The 19,815-nt window shown below is 36.4% G+C and overlaps 1 protein-coding gene across 1 annotated transcript in view; it reads right to left on the bottom strand.

The window, feature by feature from the left end:
* Positions 1 to 8,892: 8,892 nt before the first annotated feature.
* The window catches only part of C9H10orf53 (chromosome 9 C10orf53 homolog), a 30,734-nt gene continuing 19,811 nt past the window's right edge, over positions 8,893 to 19,815 (bottom strand). Inside the window, exons 2-3 of the mRNA XM_053691647.1 lie at positions 14,978 to 15,097; positions 8,893 to 9,074 (exon numbers count right to left, since the gene is read on the bottom strand). Of these exons, the coding sequence (XP_053547622.1) occupies positions 9,010 to 9,074; positions 14,978 to 15,097 (185 nt within the window). The 3' untranslated portion in view covers positions 8,893 to 9,009. The remainder of the gene's footprint in view (positions 9,075 to 14,977; positions 15,098 to 19,815) is intronic.

Genomic DNA, 19,815 nt, shown 5'->3' with positions numbered 1-19,815 from the left:
TCGTTTTGTTGGACCTTGTTTGGCTACTTTCAAAGGTATCAGATACTCAACAAATATATCTGCATCCTAAACTCTGCCATGCGCAGCTTTTTACATATGGAATCTTTCAGGTTGTGAAGCCAGAAACATATTTGGCAGAAAACAAAATAGATTAATTGTGGCAGTTTAGTGTAAAGCAACTACACCTATCTACTCCCCCTAATTGTGTCTTGTATTGCACATTAGCAACCACAGAGGTTTTTTTCTTTGCTAGACGCAGGAAGAGATAAAACTACCCCGAACCTTGAGTCTAGAACATTATTTCCCAACTACAGTCCTCAGCACCCTTAATATGCCAGATATTCATACTAGAGCACAGGTGAAATAATCATCTGATGGGTGAGAGCAGATTAGTAACCATGGTTACCGATCAGCTGATTATTTCTCCTGTGCGACAGTTAAGATATCATGAATATCTGGCTGTTAAGGGTCCTGATGACTGGGTTTGGGAAACACTGCTCTAGATGATAATGGTACAGGTAATACACACACTAATTATAGCTTTATGGAAAAAATCACAAAAGAAATATAAATGTTTTTTTCTTGAGAATTATGTTTTCCAATTTACTTCTACTATCTAATTTGCTCTGTACTCTCTGTATCCTTTGTTGAAAAGTATACCTAGGTAGGTTCAGTGCAATGCACTATTGGGAGTTAGCTGCTGGTTGATGGCTGCACACCATTGGCTCGCCATATATGCTTAGCTAGCTCCCAGTAAAGCAAAGTATCTTCTTCAGCCAAGGATACCAAGAGAATGAAACACATTTGTTAATAGAAGTAAAGTTGCTTAAAATGTTATGCTTTAGCTGAATTATGAAATTAACATTTTAGGTTCTGGGCAGAAAGAGGCTGTATAACAAGCTAGTATGCTTTTGTTTCTTAAATAAAAAGGGAGAAGTGCTCAACCTGGGAACAAACAATAGCATAATAGCTTGTTCTATGGCTAAATACCACCGAAGAAGCAGTCTCTTTTTGCTCAACATTTGCCTTTCACAGAGAAGAACTTTCCTGAAGCATATCAGTCTGATCCTGACCTAACAGTGCAGTCCAGCCTTGAAATACCAGGCAATCCCTTTCTGAACGAGAGAAACAGCAAAACCCCAGACGTACGTTTCAGCCTATTGAGGGCCTCGTCAGTGAGGTGCAGCCATATCCCTCTAGGAACACTGAGCAACGGGTCTATGTCTGGATTCCCGCATCACAATTAGGGAGACTTCCCCAAGTGTCATAATTTGCATAAATAAAAAGGGAGAAGCGCTCAACCTGGGAATGAACAATAGCATAATAGCTTGTTCTATGGCTAGTTACCACCCAAGAAGCAGCCTCTTTTTGCTCAACATTTGCCTTTCACAGAGAAGAACTTTCCTGAAGCATATCAGTCTGATCCTGACTTCACAGTCCAGTCCTGAGATACCAGGCAATCCCTCTCTGAACGAGAGAAACAGCAAAACCCCAGACGTACCTTTCGGCCTATTGTGGGCCTCATCAGTGACGTGCAGCCATATCCCTCTAGGCACACTGAGCAACGGGTCCACGTCTGGATTCCCGCATCACACTTAGGGAGACTTCCCTAAGTGTCATAATTTGCATAAATAAAAAGGGAGAAGCGCTTTTTATTTATGCTTTTGTTTCTTCCCTGGTTGCACACACCTCTTTTTTTGTGTATAGGCTAATTATGAGCCCTAGGGATTTTTATCCCTAAGGGAATCCAGACATAAAGTCATTGCCCAGTAGGCCTAAAGGGATGTGGTTGTATCTTACTGATGAGGGCCACACAAGGCTGTAACGTGCCTGGTGTTACCTGGTATCACCTACTGCAGGAAAGTACTTCTCTGTGAAAGGCACATTTTAGTTAAAAAGAGGCTTTTCTTGGGGTGGTGACTAGCCAGAGAACAAGCCATTATGCTTTAGTTTGTCCCCTGATTGAATGTCTCTCTCTTTATGTGCACGGGTAATTCTGAGCATACTTTACCTGTAAAGGGATATGACACCCAAAATGTTTTACTTTATGATTCTTATAAAACATACGTTTTTAAACAACTTTTCAATTTACTTTGATTATTTAATTTGCTTCATTCTCTTGGTATCCTTTGTTAAAAGAGCAGCAGTACACTACTGGGAGCTAGCTGGTTGGTGAGCAAGTGACAAGAGGCATATATTTGCAGCCACCAATCAACAGTGTCCTCTCAGTAGTGCATTGCTGCACCTGGGTATACTTTTCAACAAAGGAAACCAAGTGAACAAAACAAATTAGATAATATAAATAAATTAGAAAGTTGTTTGAAATTGCATACTGTGGCCTCTAGTTATCAACGTGTCTACTTACCTGCCATCGCCGGCCCCAATACACCCGCCTAAGCTCGCCTACCATCGCCTCCACAGACCTGAATACGCTCGCCAAAGTTATCAATAAATCTGTCAAAAAGACGCGCACCAAGTACGGGGCGATGAGCAGCGGACTGTGATAGTTATCACTCATCCGATCTCGCTGCTCTTCGGCTTTTTCCCAGCTTTATTGCTAGCCTGTCACTAAGCACCCACACTAAACTACACTGTTCTACCCCCTATACCGGCGCCCCCAGAGCCCCCTGCAACTAAATAAAGTTATTAACCCCTAAACCGCCGCCCCCTAACTTAAATATTAATTAAATACATCTAAATATTATAACTCTTATTAACTAAATTAATCCTATTTAAAACTAAATACTTACCTTTAAAATAAACCCTAATATAGCTACAATATAAATAATAATTATATTGTAGCTATCTTAGGATTTATTTTTATTTTACAAGCAAATTTCAATTTATTTTAACTAGGTACAATAGCTATTAAATAGTTATTAACTATTTAATAGCTACCTAGTTAAAATAAAGACAAATTTACCTGTAAAATAAATCCTAACCTAAGTTACAATTACACCTAACACTACACTATCATTAACTAAATTATTCCTATTTAAAACTAAATACTTACCTGTAAAATAAACCCTAAGATAGCTACAATGTAATTAATAATTACATTGTAGCTATTTTAGGATTTATATTTATTTTACAGGTAACTTTGTATTTATTTTAGCTAGTTAGAATAGTTATTAACTATTTAATAACTACCTAGCTAAAAGAAATACAAAATTACCTGTAAAATAAATCCTAACCTAAGTTACAATTAAACCTAACACTACACTATCATTAAATTAATTTAAAAAATTAGCTACAAATAACTACAATTAAATACAATTAAATAAATAAACTAACTAAAGTACAAAAAATAAAAAAACTAAGTTACAAAAAATAAAAAGTTAAACATTTCAAAAATATTACAACAATTTTAAGCTACTTACACCTAATCTAAGCCCCCTAATAAAATAACAAATCCCCCCAAAATAAAAAAATGCCTTATCCTATTCTAAATTACAAAAGTTAACAGCTCTATTACCTTACCAGCCCTTAAAAGGGCCTTTATTCCTATTTAAAACTAAATACTTACCTGTGAAATAAACCCTAAGATAGCTACAATGTAATTAATAATTACATTGTAGTTATTTTAGGATTTATATTTATTTTACAGGTAACTTTGTATTTATTTTAGCTAGTTAGAATAGCTATTAAATAGTTATTAACTATTTAATAACTACCTAGCTAAAAGAAATACAAAATTACCTGTAAAATAAATCCTAACCTAAGTTACAATTAAACACTACACTATCATTAAATTAATTAAAAAAATTTAGCTACAAATAACTACTATTAAATAGAATTAAATAAACTAACTAAAGTACAAAAAATAAAAAAAACTAAGTTACAAAAAAATAAAAAATTACAAACATTTAAAAAATATTACAACAATTTTAAGCTACTTACACCTAATCTAAGCCCCCTAATAAAATAACAAAGCCCCCCTCCGCAGCGGCCGAAGTCATCATCCAAGGGGCGCTGAAGAAGTCTTCCATACGATTGAAGTCATCATCCAAGGGGTGATGAAGAGGTCTTCGAAGAAGATGGCTCTGCGTCGGCTCGTCTGAAGATGGCTCCGCTCCTCTCCAGATGGATGAAGATTGAAGACGCCGCCTGGATGAAGACTTCAATCGGATGGAAGACCTCTTCAGCGCCCCTTGGATGATGACTTCAATCGGATGGTAGACTTCTTCAGCGCCCCTTGGCTGATGACTTCGGCCGCTGCGGATGTCCTCTTCTGTTCCATCGGTGGTCGGCTGGCTGAAGACGGCTAAAGGTAGGATGATCTTCAGGGGGGTAGTGTTAGGTTTATTTAAGGGGGGTTTGGGTTAGAGTAGGGGTGTGTGGGTGGTGGGTTTTAATGTTAGGGGGGGTTGTATTTTTTTTTTACAGGCAAAAGAGCTGAATACTTTGGGGCATACCCCGCAAAAGGCCCTTTTAAGGGCTGGTAAGGTAATAGAGCTGTTAACTTTTGTAATTTAGAATAGGATAGGGCATTTTTTTATTTTGGGGGGATTTGTTATTTTATTAGGGGGCTTAGATTAGGTGTAAGTAGCTTAAAATTGTTGTAATATTTTTGAAATGTTTAACTTTTTATTTTTTGTAACTTAGTTTTTTTTATTTTTTGTACTTTAGTTAGTTTATTTATTTAATTGTATTTAATTGTAGTTATTTGTAGCTAATTTTTTAAATTAATTTAATGATAGTGTAGTGTTAGGTTTAATTGTAACTTAGGTTAGGATTTATTTTACAGGTAATTTTGTATTTCTTTTAGCTAGGTAGTTATTAAATAGTTAATAACTATTTAATAACTATTCTAACTAGCTAAAATAAATACAAAGTTACCTGTAAAATAAATATAAATCCTAAAATAGCTACAATGTAATTATTAATTACATTGTAGCTATCTTAGGGTTTATTTTACAGGTAAGTATTTAGTTTTAAATAGGAATAATTTAGTTAATGATAGTGTAGTGTTAGGTGTAATTGTAACTTAGGTTAGGATTTATTTTACAGGTAAATTTGTCTTTTTTTAACTAGGTAGCTATTAAATAGTTAATAACTATTTAATAGCTATTGTACCTAGTTAAAATAAATTGACATTTGCCTGTAAAATAAAAATAAATCCTAAAATAGCTACAATATTATTATTATTATTTATATTGTAGCTATATTAGGGTTTATTTTATAGGTAAGTATTTAGTTTTAAATAGGATTAATTTATTTAGATGTATTTAATTAATATTTAAGTTAGGTGGGTGTTAGGGTTAGGGTTAGACTTTGTTTAGGGGTAAATAATTTTATTATAGTTGCGGCGGGGTCCGGGAGCGGCGGTTTAGGGGTTAACATATTTATTATAGTGGCGGCGGGGTCCGGGAGCGGCGGTTTAGGGGTTAACATATTTATTAGAGTGGCGGTGGGCTCCGGGAGCGGCGATTTAGGGGGTAATACATTTATTTAGTTGCGGCGGTGTAGGGGGGGACAGATTAGGGGTGTTTAGACTCGGGGTACATGTTAGGGTGTTAGGTGCATACATCTCCCATAGGAATCAATGGGATATCGGGCAGCATCGAACATGAACTTTCGCTATGGTCAGACTCCCATTGATTCCTATGGGATTCGCCGCCTCCAGGGCGGCGGATTGAAAACCAGGTACGCTGGGCCGGAAAAGTGCCGAGCGTACCTGGTAGTCATTTGATAACTCCCAAAAGTAGTCAGATTGTGCCGAGCTTGCGTTCAGAACATCTGGAGTGACGTAAGAATCGATCTGTGTCGGACTGTGTCCGGCGGATCGAAGCTTACGTCACTATATTCTACTTTTGCCGGGCAGCAGGGCTTGATAACTAAGGCGAATCAGCCTCGCCACAAATACGCTGCGGATTTCCAGCGTATTTGAGGTTGACGGCTTGATAACTAGAGGCCTTTATCTGAATTATAAAAGAACAGTTTTGGGTTTCATGTCCCTTTAATGTTCTGGTGTATAGTTTTATAAATAATTAAACAATTTATCTATGGCACTTTAACTGTCACCTTTCACAGTGGTGCCCACCTTTGTTGTTATTGACACTGTTAACCGACACTGTCTGTGATATATTATTTACACTTTCTGAAGCTCACCAGGGCTAATCTTTGTTTGCTAAGGGACCAATTTGTCTAAATGTACCCCAGATTTAGAAAGTATATTGTAATATTGTGTATGGATGATCTATGGCAGGTTCATAAAAAAGCAGTAAATGAAGGAATACAGATCATTTGATTGAAAAGAAATTGGTGAATGAATCAAGGCTACCCTCTGTGTAAACATATATAATACACTAAATAATAATTGTATATGTGTTACAGTAAAGGACAGTCCCATTCCCTTATGCATATGTTGTACCAGCAATTTCTAAGTATCTTAATTATTACATCCACATATGTAAAGTCTTCTCCTTTGCTCTCTAAAGGGACATTGTACACTAGATTTTTCTTTGCATAAATGTTTTGTAGATTATCTATTTATTTAGCCCATCTTGGGGGGGTTGTAACAATGTATAGTTTTGCTTATTTTTTAATAACATTGTGCTGATTTTCAGACTCCTAACCAAGCCACACAGTGCCAGATGTATACGCGAGTTTACAGACTCCTGCTGGCTCCTGTTTGTGTTATCTGTATTTTCATATGCAGGGAAGGGGAGGGGGGGGGTCTGCTCTTATTGTTTTCCCAGACCCTTTCACTGGGTGTTTTAGCCTAACCCCATCAGCAGTGCTAAACTGGTAGCTTCTACATACGTTTTAAAAAGGTTTTATACTGGATTTTTAGATCAGTATCTGTGCATATTCTTCTTTAGATTAGTGTCAATTACATGCAGTTATATGAAAATTGGTGTACACTTTCTCTTTATGATCCTCCTCAAAAATTAAAAAACAAAACAAAAAAATAGCAAAATATTGTTGGACTAATTCCAAAACCCTTAACAGAGAAATACAATGATTTAGAGATGTAATCAGGTCTCATTTACCCATAGTAAAAGGTACTGGAGCTCTAATAATAAAAAAAATTCTTTATTCAAAAACTATAAAACCAATTTACAAGAAGATGTCAAAGTCATAAAACCCAGAGTGCTTTGCAATGTCATCACAGTGCCAAACACCTAACCTGATGCCCCCCCCCTGATTCAGCAACAAACCTCCTGCTCCAAAGAGGATATTATTTCAATTATATTTCTTTTAAAGAACCGTTAATACGGATTTTGTAGTTCCTAACTAGAATGGTCAAACATACTGCATAATAACTGGTAGACAGCACACAAGGTAGACTCAACTGAAATATAAATGTTTAAGAGTTTCTGATGTCTTCCTATTGTCCCTTTTTTAGAGGGTTATGAAACACAATTTTTTTTCTTTCATGGTTCAGATAAAGCATGGAATTTTAAACATCTTTCCAATTTACTTCTATTATCTAATTTGTTTCATTCTCTTGGTATCCTTTGTTGAAAAGCATGCATAGGTAGGCTCAGGAGCTGAGAGCTAGCTGCTGATTGGTGGCTGCAAAAATATTTGTGTTGTCATTGGCTTGTGGTCATGAAGTAAATTACATAAAATACATCAGTTCGAAAGCTGTTTAAAATTGTATATCTGATTCATGAAAGAAAGATATTAGGTTTCATGTCCCTTTAAAGTCAGGTCCAGAGCAGCAATGCAATACTGGGACCTAGATGAACACATCGGATGAGTCAATGACAAGAAGCATATGTGTGTAGCCACCAATCACCAGCTAGCTCCCTGTAGAGCACTGCTGCTCTATAGCCTATCTAGGTATGCTTTTCAACAAAGGATACCAAAAGATTGAAGTAAATTAAAGAAGTAAACTTAAAAGTCTTTAAAAGGGAAAGTAAATACTATGGGGCATATTTATCAAGCTCTGTATGGCCTTCAGGCTCGCCGGAAACAGAAGTTATGAAGCAGTGGTCTAAAGACCGCTGCTCCATAACCTGCTCTGAGGCGGTGGACAGAAATCAACAGAAATCAACCCGATCAAATACAATAGGGTTGATTGACACCCGTGAATCTGCAGGGGGCGGTATTGCACCAGTTTGCTGCAATTGTTTTCCAATAGTTCATTTCCACCAACCACTTTACTTATTTGGAGGAGACAATCTGTACTCGAGTTTGGAGACAACTGGGCTTGTTACTGTCATCGTGTTTACAAAATCTCTATTGTTCGGCTTCAGCAGAAATCATAACAAACTGCAAATTGGAACAGATATGCAGCAGTGTTAGGCTTCTGGACCTTGCCAGGTGCTTTGTAAGATTTCAGAACTGGAAAATCCATAAATAAATATTTTAACAACATAGTCAAAGTGGTTACTGTCCCTTTAAAATTCCATGTTTTATCTGAACCATGGAAGTTTAAAAGGCCATAATTTTGAAAAATGAATTCTCTAATCCGTTACAGCATGTCATTTTATGACTATACACCCAACTCTATACAACCTCCCAAAGGGGTTAAATGCACAGTAGAAGTGCCACGTGGTGCACTGTTGGTCCCAAGCAAAACCCTCACTGATCCAATAAACAGTTACAATGCAAACTCAGATGTGCAACCAGCGCTGCTGATTGGATCAGTGGCGCGCTCTGCTTGTGACCAGCAGTGCACTGTGAGCCCAGAGCAGCATTTCTACTGTGTGTTTAACTCCTTTGCGGGATTATTCACACAGTAGAGCAGGGTCATGACATGCTGTAACGGATTAGAGCATGTAATGTTTCGACTATTAATGCCTTTTAATTTTCACTTATGTGCCACTTTAACTTATCCAGAATAAAGTCCGGCTGCCTAAGCAAAATGTGGTCTATATGAGGCTATTGCTCAATATACAACACTATAATAATATAATACAAATACAGAACACCATTGCCTGAGATTAATTGAGGAATTTTACAGCCATTTCTGAAGCATTTTCTTACAAACAAAATAGGATTTTTATGAGTTTATATTAGGGATGACACGACTTTAATTCATTTGCAGACTGTTCATTAGTAAGCATTTAATACAGCTTTTCTTGCTGCTTCACAAACTGGATCAAGCAGTCCGTCACCTCCTACAAAACAGAAAACAAGTGTCAGTGACCATGTATTATTTTATTTAAATATGAGCTGTAACGAAAACAGGGCATTTCTTAACATTGTCAACAACATGAAAAAAGAATCTCCTATATATTGTAATTACTCACTGATTTATGAGTGTTTTTTACAGAAATGTTAATATAAACAATAGACAGTGCTCAAACAATATTATTCAATACAAATACAATGTATTTATCAAAACATATAATATGTTAAAACCACGTTCAAATGTAATAAAATACATAACAATAAGATACAGTCATACCTTGTTTTATTGTGCCTGTGTCGAGCAAATATATTGGCGCCCTTTTTCCAACATATATAAACACATGTATACACATAAATACACATATATACACATAAATACACATGTATACATATATATATACACATATATACACATAAATACACGTATACACACAAATGCACATGTATACACATAAATACACATATATACACATAAATACACATGTATACATATATATACACATATATACACATAAATACACATGTATACACACAAATGCACATGTATACACATAAATACACATGTATACACACAAATCCACATGTATACACATAAATACACATGTATACACACAAATCCACATGTATACACATAAATACACATGTATACATATATATATATACACATGTATACACATAAATACACATGTATACATATATATATATACACATATATACACATAAATACACATGTATACATATATATATATATACACATATATACACATAAATACACATGTATACACACAAATGCACATATACACATAAATACACATGTATACACACAAATCCACATGTATACACATAAATACACATGTATACATATATATAAACACATGTATAAACATAAATACACATGTATACATATATATATATACACATGTATACACATAAATACATATATACACATAAATACACATGTATACACACAAATGCACATGTATACACATAAATACACATGTATACACACAAATGCACATGTATACACATAAATACACATGTATACACACAAATGCACATATACACATAAATACACATGTATACACACAAATCCACATGTATACACATAAATACACATGTATACACATAAATACACATGTATACATATATATATATATATATATATATACACATGTATACACATAAATACACATGTATATACACACAAATGCACATGTATACACATAAATACACATGTATACACATAAATACACATATAAATACACATATATACACACCAGCAGCAAAAAGATTATGACTTGGTTAGCATTTTTTAGCAATAAAGTATTTTTAATTAAGGGATGTACATTACTTTTTAGACATAATGCTATTGCACACTTTATAGACTACAGTAAAATGCAAATATAACATTTATATGAACTGGGAAACAAAAAATAAGTGTCACTCACTTTATTGCAGTGGTCTGGACCCAAACCCGCAATATCTCTGATGTACAGTATGTCTGAACTTGCATTAATGTAATAAGTCCACTAGTTTTAGTCTGGCCAGACTATGTGACAAAAACAACACGTTTCAAGGTTTTACCTCTTCATCAGTGAACTCAGTTAGCTGTGTTTAGATAAACCCCAGAACCCGGACTAATGGCTCACAGAGCCAATTTTAGTCAATCCCCCATAAAAAAACATAAAATAACTTAAAAACATATAGATCTTATTCCAGGGGTTATTACATAGATCATAGATCTTATTCCAGGGGTTATTACATAGATCATAGATCTTATTCCAGGGGTTATTACATAGATCATAGATCTTATTCCAGGGGTTATTACATAGATCATAGATCTTATTCCAGGAGTTATTACATAGATCATAGATCTTATTCCAGGGGTTATTACATAGATCATAGATCTTATTCCAGGGGTTATTACATAGATCATAGATCTTATACCAGGGGTTATTACATAGATCATAGATCTTATTCCATGAGTTATTACATAGATCATAGATCTTATTCCAGGGGTTATTACATAGATCATAGATCTTATTCCAGGGGTTATTACATAGATCATAGATCTTATACCAGGGGTTATTACATAGATCATAGATCTTATTCCAGGGGTTATTACATAGATCATAGATCTTATTCCAGGGGTTATTACATAGATCATAGATCTTATACTAGGGGTTATTACAGAGATAATAGATCTTATTCCAGGGCTTATTACATAGATCATAGATCTTATACCAGGGGTTATTACATAGATCATAGATCTTATTCCAGGGGTTATTACATAGATCATAGATCTTATTCCAGGGGTTATTACATAGATCATATTCCAGGGGTTATTACATAGATCATAGATCTTATTCCGGGAGTTATTACATAGATCATAGATCTTATTCCAGGGGTTATTACATAGATCATAGATCTTATTCCAGGGGTTATTACATAGATCATAAACTAATAGATGATGTAACCAAATACTGAAGGCTGTGTCACACTGCAAGCGGAGCGGTGCGCAGCATGTAGATGCGGCTGTGCGCGCTCAGTGTGTCCTGCCTTTTCATCTCTGAGCACTCTGCTGCGTCAGGTCACGTAGCTGAGCGCTCAGAGATGAAATATCTGAACTTCAGCAGCAATGCGGCGCGAAGCAGCTGCTTTGCCTCGCGCTGCATCGCTTGCAGTGTGTCACAGCCTTAATACAATGGTCTAAAAGATCATACACATTTAAAAAATATATAAAAGTAAATAAATGCTGTATATGGAAAACACACTTAAAGGGACATAATACTCATATGCTAAATCACTTGAAACTGATGCAGTATAACTGTAAAAAGCTGACAGGAAAATATCACCTGAGCATCTCTATGTAAAAAAGGAAGATATTTTACCTCACAATCTCCTCAGCTCAGCAGAGTTAGTTCTGTGTAAAAAGTTATACTCAGATGCAGCCCAGCTACAGGTAAAAAAATGTAAAAAAATGAAGAAATGAACAGCAGCCAATCAGCATCAACAGTGCTGAGGTCATGAACTCTTTTACTGTGATCGCATGAGATTTCACTTAACTCTCATGAGATTTCATTGTAAACTTCCTTACAGTGAATAGGGAAATAAGATGAGTGTGCACAAAGCTCGATCCTTTGCCTGTCCTGGGACAAACATACTGATTTGCTGCTTAGAAGTCCTTTACAATGGGAGGTGGCTACTGAGAAACTTTTGAGGTAAAATATCTTTCTTTGTTACATAGAGATGTTCAGGTGATATTTTCTAATCAGCTTTTTAAAGCTATGCTGAATCACTTTCAAGTGCTTAAACATTTGGTTATTATGGCCCTTTAAAGGGATAGTTATTGTTAAAAATAAATAAAAATCAACATATATAAATAGTTTAAGGCACAAACTATGTGATGGCTCTTTAAAGGGACAGTCTACACCAGAATTTTTATTGTTTAAAAAAAAAAAAAAAAAAGATAATCCCTTTATTACCCATTCCCTAGTTTTGCATAACCAACAGTTATATTAATACACTTTTTATCTCTGTAAATACCTTGTATCTAAGCTTCTGCAAACTGCCCCCTTATTTCAGTTCTTTTGACAAACTTACATTTTAGCCAATCAGTGCTAACTCCTAGGTAACTCTACGTGCGTGAGCTCAATGTTATCTATATGACACACATGAACTAACACCCTCTAGTGGTGAAAAACTGTCAAAATGCATTCAGATAAGAGACGGCCTTCAAGGTCTAAGAAATTAGCATATGAACCTCCTAGGTTTAGCTTTCAACTAAGAATACCTAAGAGAACAAAGCAAAATTCGTGATAAAAGTAAATTGGAAAGTTGTTTAAAATGACATGCCCTATCTGAATCATGAAAGTTTATTTTGGACTAGACTGTCCCTTTAAGTTACATTCAGAATTATTCTCCCTTTTGGAAGTGATTTTTTTATATTAATATGTTGGAGGAAACCAGTAGCGCCATTCATATGCTTTAAAGGGATATGAAACCCAAGAGCGTTCCATTTTTTAAAAGTTTCCAATTTATTTCTATTATCAAATTTGTTCATTCCCATGATTTTCCTTGTTGAAGCGATATGTAGGTAGGAATCTGGAGCACTACATAGCAAGAAATAGTGCTGCCCTCTAGTGCTCTTACAAATGGTTAACATTCTTGCAACACTGCTGCCATATAGTGCTTCAGGAATGGGGAGGCTTCTAAGCATACTCCCCTGCTTTTCAACAAAAGACACCAAGAGACTGAAGACATTTTGATAAAAAGTAAATAAGAAAGTTGTTTAAAATGGCATACTCTATCTGAATCACAGAAGACAAATGTTGGGTTTCATATACCTTTAATGTGCGCTTGCAGTGGTGCGCAGTAGCTTCCTTCAAGCTGACAGAGCAATGTAAATTTAGCTTAAAGGAAGCTACTGCATATTCTCAGCATCACCAACATGTGTTATAGCAATATATATATATATACTAGTCCTAAAGCCGTGTACACAGGTCATTTTTTGCAGTACAGCGGTCCCACCCCTTGCTCTCCCCCCCTCTATTTTGCTCTCTCTCTTCCCCCTCTCTTTTGCTCTCTCTCTCCCCTCTCTTTTGCACTCTCTCTCTACCCCCCTCTCTTTTGCACTCTCTCCCCTCTCTTTTGCTCTCTCTCCCCCTCTCTTTTGCTCTCTCTCTCCCTCTCTTTTGCTCTCTCTCTCTCCCCCCTCTCTTTTGCACTCTCTCACCTTCTCTTTTGCCCGCTCTCTCTCTCACCCTCTCTTTTGCTTGCTCTCTCTCTCTCCCCTCTCTTTTGCTCTCTCTCCCCCTCTTTTGTTCTCTCTCTCCCCCTCTCTTTTGGTCTCTCTCCTCCTCTCTTTTGCTCTCTCTCCCCCCCTCTCTTTTGCACTCTCTCCACTCTCTTTTTGCTCTCTCTCCCCCCTCTCTTTTTGGCTCTCTCCCCCTCTCTCTTTTGCTCTCTCTCCCCCTCTCTTTTGCTCTCTCTCCCCTATATTTTGCTGTCTCTCCCTCTCTCTTTTGCTCTCTCTCTCTCCCCCTCTTTTTTGCTCTCTCTCCCCCCTCTCTTTTGATCTCTCTCCCCCCTTTCTTTTGATCTCTCTCACCCCCTCTCTTTTGCTCTCTCTCCCCTCTCTTTTGCTCTCTCTCTGTGTCTCTCCCGCCTCTCTTTTGCTCTCTCTGTCTCCCCCTCTCTTTTGCTCTCTCTAGCCCCCTCTTTTGCACTCTCTCTCCCCCTCTTTTGCTCTCTCTTTCCCCTTCTTTTGCTCTCTCTCCCCCTCTCTTTTGCTCTCTCCCTCCCCTGTATTTTGCTCTCTCCCTCCCCTGTATTTTGCTCTCTCTCACCCGTCTTTTTTTCTCTCTCTCACTCTTCTCTTTTGCTCTCTCTCACCCCTCTCTTTTGCTCTCTCACCCCTCTCTTTTGCTCTATATCTCCCCTCTTGTGCTGCTATCTCTCTCATGCAGACACTCAGACAGCCACGGCAACTCCCGCCCGTCGCCGTCACGCTCAGCTCCGCCCCCTTCATGACGCAACCCCGCCCCTTCATGGCCGGTCAGCATAGCACCCTTCATGGATAAGGTGCCAGCAGCCAGCCCAGGTCAGTTTGTTGAAGGCCAGGTGTGTTTGTCCTCGTGCAGTCTCTACTGCGCATGACCGCTTCGGACAAACATACTTGGCCTTTTATATTATAGGATATAAATATATATAAATTAATACAAGAATATGAAGGCTCTGCTCCAAAAAAGTTTTCAATCTACAGGATAATAGAAGTAAATTGGAAAGTTTATCTTTTTTTAAAATGAAATCATGAAAGTTTAACCTTGATTGCTAAGTCCCTTTAAATGAAGATAATGTTAAGGTGCATTGTTTTTATCCCCATCCTTACCGAAGTCCAGATCTTTAATGTTACACTGGAATATATTTTCTCCATTGACAATAAGTTGCACTGAGTTACGATCCAATATTTCCTCCAAAACAACTTGGTGTCCATCTGATGTCAATACAGCTGTGGTAGAAAATATAATTTAAATCAACATTAAACACTAAATAAATGCTAGATAGATTGATGCATTAAAAAAAGATTAATCTGAGAATGTAGATGTATTTGTTTAACGTTTCATTGCTTAAATATTGACAAAATAAGCGTAATGTTTTAGTGACTATAAACAATGGGAACTGCCATGTTGTAACTTAGGTTATCTTCTCTGCTGTGGCCAATTAGGGACAGTTATAAATAGGTCACTAGAGTGTGCAGCCAATGGCAGTGTGGCATATAACAGTGTTCTGCACTTCCATTTCTAACAGGGACTGAAAAGCTCATAATTTCAGAATGGAATTACAGGAAAAGGGGACAAAATAAGTAATAAAAGTATATTGCAGACTTTGTTTTATATACATGGTCTATCATGTTATATTACCATCTCAAAGTGTTTAATGCCCCTTTAACTATTATTATAATATTAATACTACAAATTAATAATATGGTAAATCCCTATTATTACTAACATATTTGTTTATAAACTACACACAGGTTGGTTTTTCTGGTTTAGCTTTTGATACCACATTCCTTAACTTTTGTGTTTAGCAATATATTGTAAAGGCTAATGATTAATTGTATATTTACAACAATAATTGGAATTTCAATGTAAAACCTACAAGATGTAATTCATTAGATTGTCATTTTGCATCAGTTACCCCAGAAAATTATGTGTTGAAATCTTGCAAAGGTGTTAAACACCTAGATAAAGACATGCTGAGCCAATCAGGAGCAGCAGTCACGCACAATCAACCAATTACTGCCCATGTTCTGCTCAGGTGCTGCAAAGCTTAAGGTTCCAGAAAGGGTCTTTACCTATGACATTATCCCAACTGCAAGGGGTTAAGCAGATACTTGTGTAGGGACAGTAATGTAAAAAATATGGGCTACATTATAAGTGGAGCTCTAATTTATTGTGCGTCCGCAAAAAGGAAAATTCACCCGTTTACAGGTACATGATAAATAACCAACCATTACAAGTGGCTGGTTATTGCTAAAAAATTAAAAATTGCCTGGCTCCTTAGCTTAGATGCTTTCTTTTTCAAATAAAGATAGCAAGAGAACGAAGAAAAATTGATAATAGGAGTAAATTACAAAGTTTCTTAAAATTGCATGATCTACCTGAATCTGAAAGAAAAAAGTTGGGTTCAGAGTCCCTTTAAAGTGGCGGGTGTGGGGAGTTTGGAAAAAAAACTGCACTGAAAAGTGCCTTTACATAGTGGTCTATAGGGAACTGTGTTTTCTCTGTAAATATATATGTATTGTATATGCTTATATACATATATATATATGTATGTGTTAATATGTATATATTCACATAAAAACACATAAATATATATGTATATAAGCATATACATACAGTATATATTTAAATCTGCTGCCCATCGCTGCGCGACTTACCCCCTTCGCTGCACTCATGCCGTGTCTCATTGGAGCCTATGGAAGCGTTCAGTGCAATGCGAACGTGTAAGCAATATTTTGCGCTCCACTTGTAATCTGGTCCTATGTGAGCTAACACATTTATATTAGTTATATTAGTTATTTTTGCATTAAAATGTCCCTCTAACAAAACAATTTTAATACTTGTTAAACACATTTTAACCAGAATAATTTACATATTGATTTTAAAAATATCTGCACTTAAAGACCATTTTATGTTAAAAAATGAGAAAATCCAACCAATTAAAATAAATAAATAAGAAATGAAATATATAACAACAAATAACATACTAGAAATATGTTGTAATTTAAAATGGAACATGAAATTAGGAATTAGGAATTATGAAAGAAAAAAATGGGTTTCATATCCCTTTCAATCCTGGCTTTCAGTACTATAATTGGTGAAGAAAAATAAACTATACTAAGAATATATATTTTAATAGATAAACATTTGAGAGTTCATAATTTACTCATATTATCAATTTGTCTTTGTTCTCTTACTATCTTTATTTTAAAAGCAGGAATGTAAATCTTAGCAGCCAGCCCATTTTAGGTTCAGCACCATGGATAGCGCTTGCTTATTGGAGGCTTACATTTACCCACCAATAAGCAAGCATAACCCAGGTTCTCAACCACAAATGGGCCGGCTCTTAAGCTTTACATTCCTGCTTTTTAAATAAAGATAGCAAGAGAACGAAGAAAATTGATAATAGGAGTAAATTAGAAAGTTGCTTAAAATTGAATGCTCTATCTAAATTATGAAAAAAATGGGTTTAGTGTCCCTTTAAAAAAATATCAGAATAAGGAAATGTAAACATTCATATCTCATGAACAACTGTTAATTTCTTAATTTAAGAGAAAAGCGCCCACTAGACAAAAAACAAACGAGTGCATCTGCATGGCAAATTTCATAAAGATTTCTACAGAGGTTTTTGCTGTTGGTTTGGCTGATCCCTTCCCTATATCTTTATCTTTTTTCATACATACAATGTCCAATAAATCTTTATTTAAAATGTTCTTCTCTAGGGTGTCTGGAGGGCACATGCTTAGAGCTAGATTATGAGTGGAGCGCAAATTAGTGTTCCCACTTGCACGTTAACTTCGCTAGAAGTTTGGCTTTTTGCGCATGTGTTACAAATTGAAAGTAAAAAACTTGTGCACGAGCACTAACCGGATGTGTTACAAATTGAAAGTAAAAAACTTGTGCACGAGCACTAACCGGACGCACGCAAAAAGACAAACTTCAAATATCGCGAACATGTTAATGTATTCCCCCATAGGGCCCCATGTATTATAAGATATGCGGACAGCTTCTAAACTTGAGAAGCTTTTCGCACGCCTTTACTGCATACGGCAGTGGATCTCTGCTGAGTGTGTAATGCCTGCTCCTTCACTTGCGCAACAGAAGGTACTGTCAATCACCGAGAGTGAGCGAGCTCTCTGTGATTTCTCTTCCCCACCGCTGCTTCGTACATGGTGCCCATAATTCAATGGAGTGCGAAAACTGGGAGAAAAAAACCATATATATATATATATATATATATATATATATATATATATATATATATAAACTAACATCCTTACTTGCATGCAAACCCGATCACATTTACTCAAGAGCATTAACCCAACATAAAATATATATACACACACAGTCGTATGCAAAAGTTTAGGCACCCCTGACAATTTCCATGATTTTCATTTATAAATAATTGGGTGTTTGGATCAGCAATTTAATTTTATATTAAATCTATCAAATAACTGAAGGACACAGTAATGTTTCAGTAGTGAAATGAGGTTTATTGGATTAACAGAAAATGTGCAATATGAATCAAAACGAAATTAGACAGGTGCATAAATTTAGGCACCCCAACAGAAATATCGCAATAATATTTAGTAGAGCCTCCTTTAGCAGAAATAACAGCGTCTAGACGCTTCCTATAGCCTGTAATGAGTGTCTGGATTCTGGATGAAGGTATTTTGGACCATTCCTCCTTGCAAAACATCTCCAGTTCAGTTAGTTTTGATGGTTGCCGAGCATGGACAGCCCGCTTCAAATCACCCCACAGATTTTCAATGATATGGGATTGCCATTCCAAAACATTGTACTTGTTCCGCTGCATAAATGCCAGAGTAGATTTTGAGCAGTGTTTTGGGTTGTTGTCTTGTTGAAATATCCAGCTCTGGCGTAACTTCAACTTTTTGACTGATTCCTCAAAATTATTCTCAAGTATCTGCTGATATTGAGTGGAATCCATGCGACTCTCAACTTTAACAAGATTCCCAGTACCGGCACTGGCCACACAGCATGATGGAACAGCCACCAAATTTTACTGTGGCTAGCAAGTGTTTGCCTTGGAACACTGTGTTCTTTTGCTGCCATGCATAATGCCCCTTGTTATGACCAAATAACTCAATCTTTGTTTCATCAGTCCACAGCACTTCCAAAATGAAGCTGGCTTGTCCAAATGTGCGTTTGCATACCTCAAGCGACTCTGTTTGTGGTGTGTGTGCAGAAAAAGTTTCTTTCACATCACTCTCCCATACGCTGAATTGTTGAACGATGCACAGTGACACCATCTGCAGCAAGATGATGTTGTAGGTCTTTGGAGGTGGTCTGTGGGCTGTTTTTGACCGTTTTCACCATCCTTTCTTTGCCTTTCCCTTTCCGATATTTTACTTCTGGCCTTAACAAGAACTGTGCCTGTGGTCTTCCATTTCCTCACTATGTTCCTCACAGTGGACACTGACAGCTTAAATCTCTGCGATAGCTTTTTGTAGCCTTCCCCATAACCATAATGTTGAACAATCTTTATTTTCAGGTCATTTGAGAGTTGTTTTGAGGCCCCCATGTTGCCACTCTTTAGAGGAGAGTCAAAGAGAACAACAACTTGCAATTGGCAACCTTAAATATCTTTTCTCATGATTGGATGCACCTGTCTATGAAGTTCAAGGCTTAATGGGCTCACCAAACCAATTGTGTGTTCCAATTAATCAGTGCTAGGTAGTTACAGGTATTCAAATCAACAAAATGACAAGGGTGCCCAAATTTATGCACCTGTCTAATTTCGTTTTGATGCATATTGCACATTTTCTGTTAATCCAATAAACCTAATTTCACTACTGAAATATTACTGTGTCCTTCAGTTATTTGATAGATCAAAATGAAATTGCTGATCCAAACACCCAATTATTTATAAATGAAAATCATGGAAATTGTCAGGGGTGCCTAAACTTTTGCATATGACTGT

The sequence above is a fragment of the Bombina bombina genome, chromosome 9, assembly GCF_027579735.1.
Source record: "Bombina bombina isolate aBomBom1 chromosome 9, aBomBom1.pri, whole genome shotgun sequence".
NCBI classification, from domain to species: Eukaryota; Metazoa; Chordata; class Amphibia; order Anura; family Bombinatoridae; genus Bombina; species Bombina bombina.
This window is presented reverse-complemented; position numbering and strand designations above follow the sequence as displayed.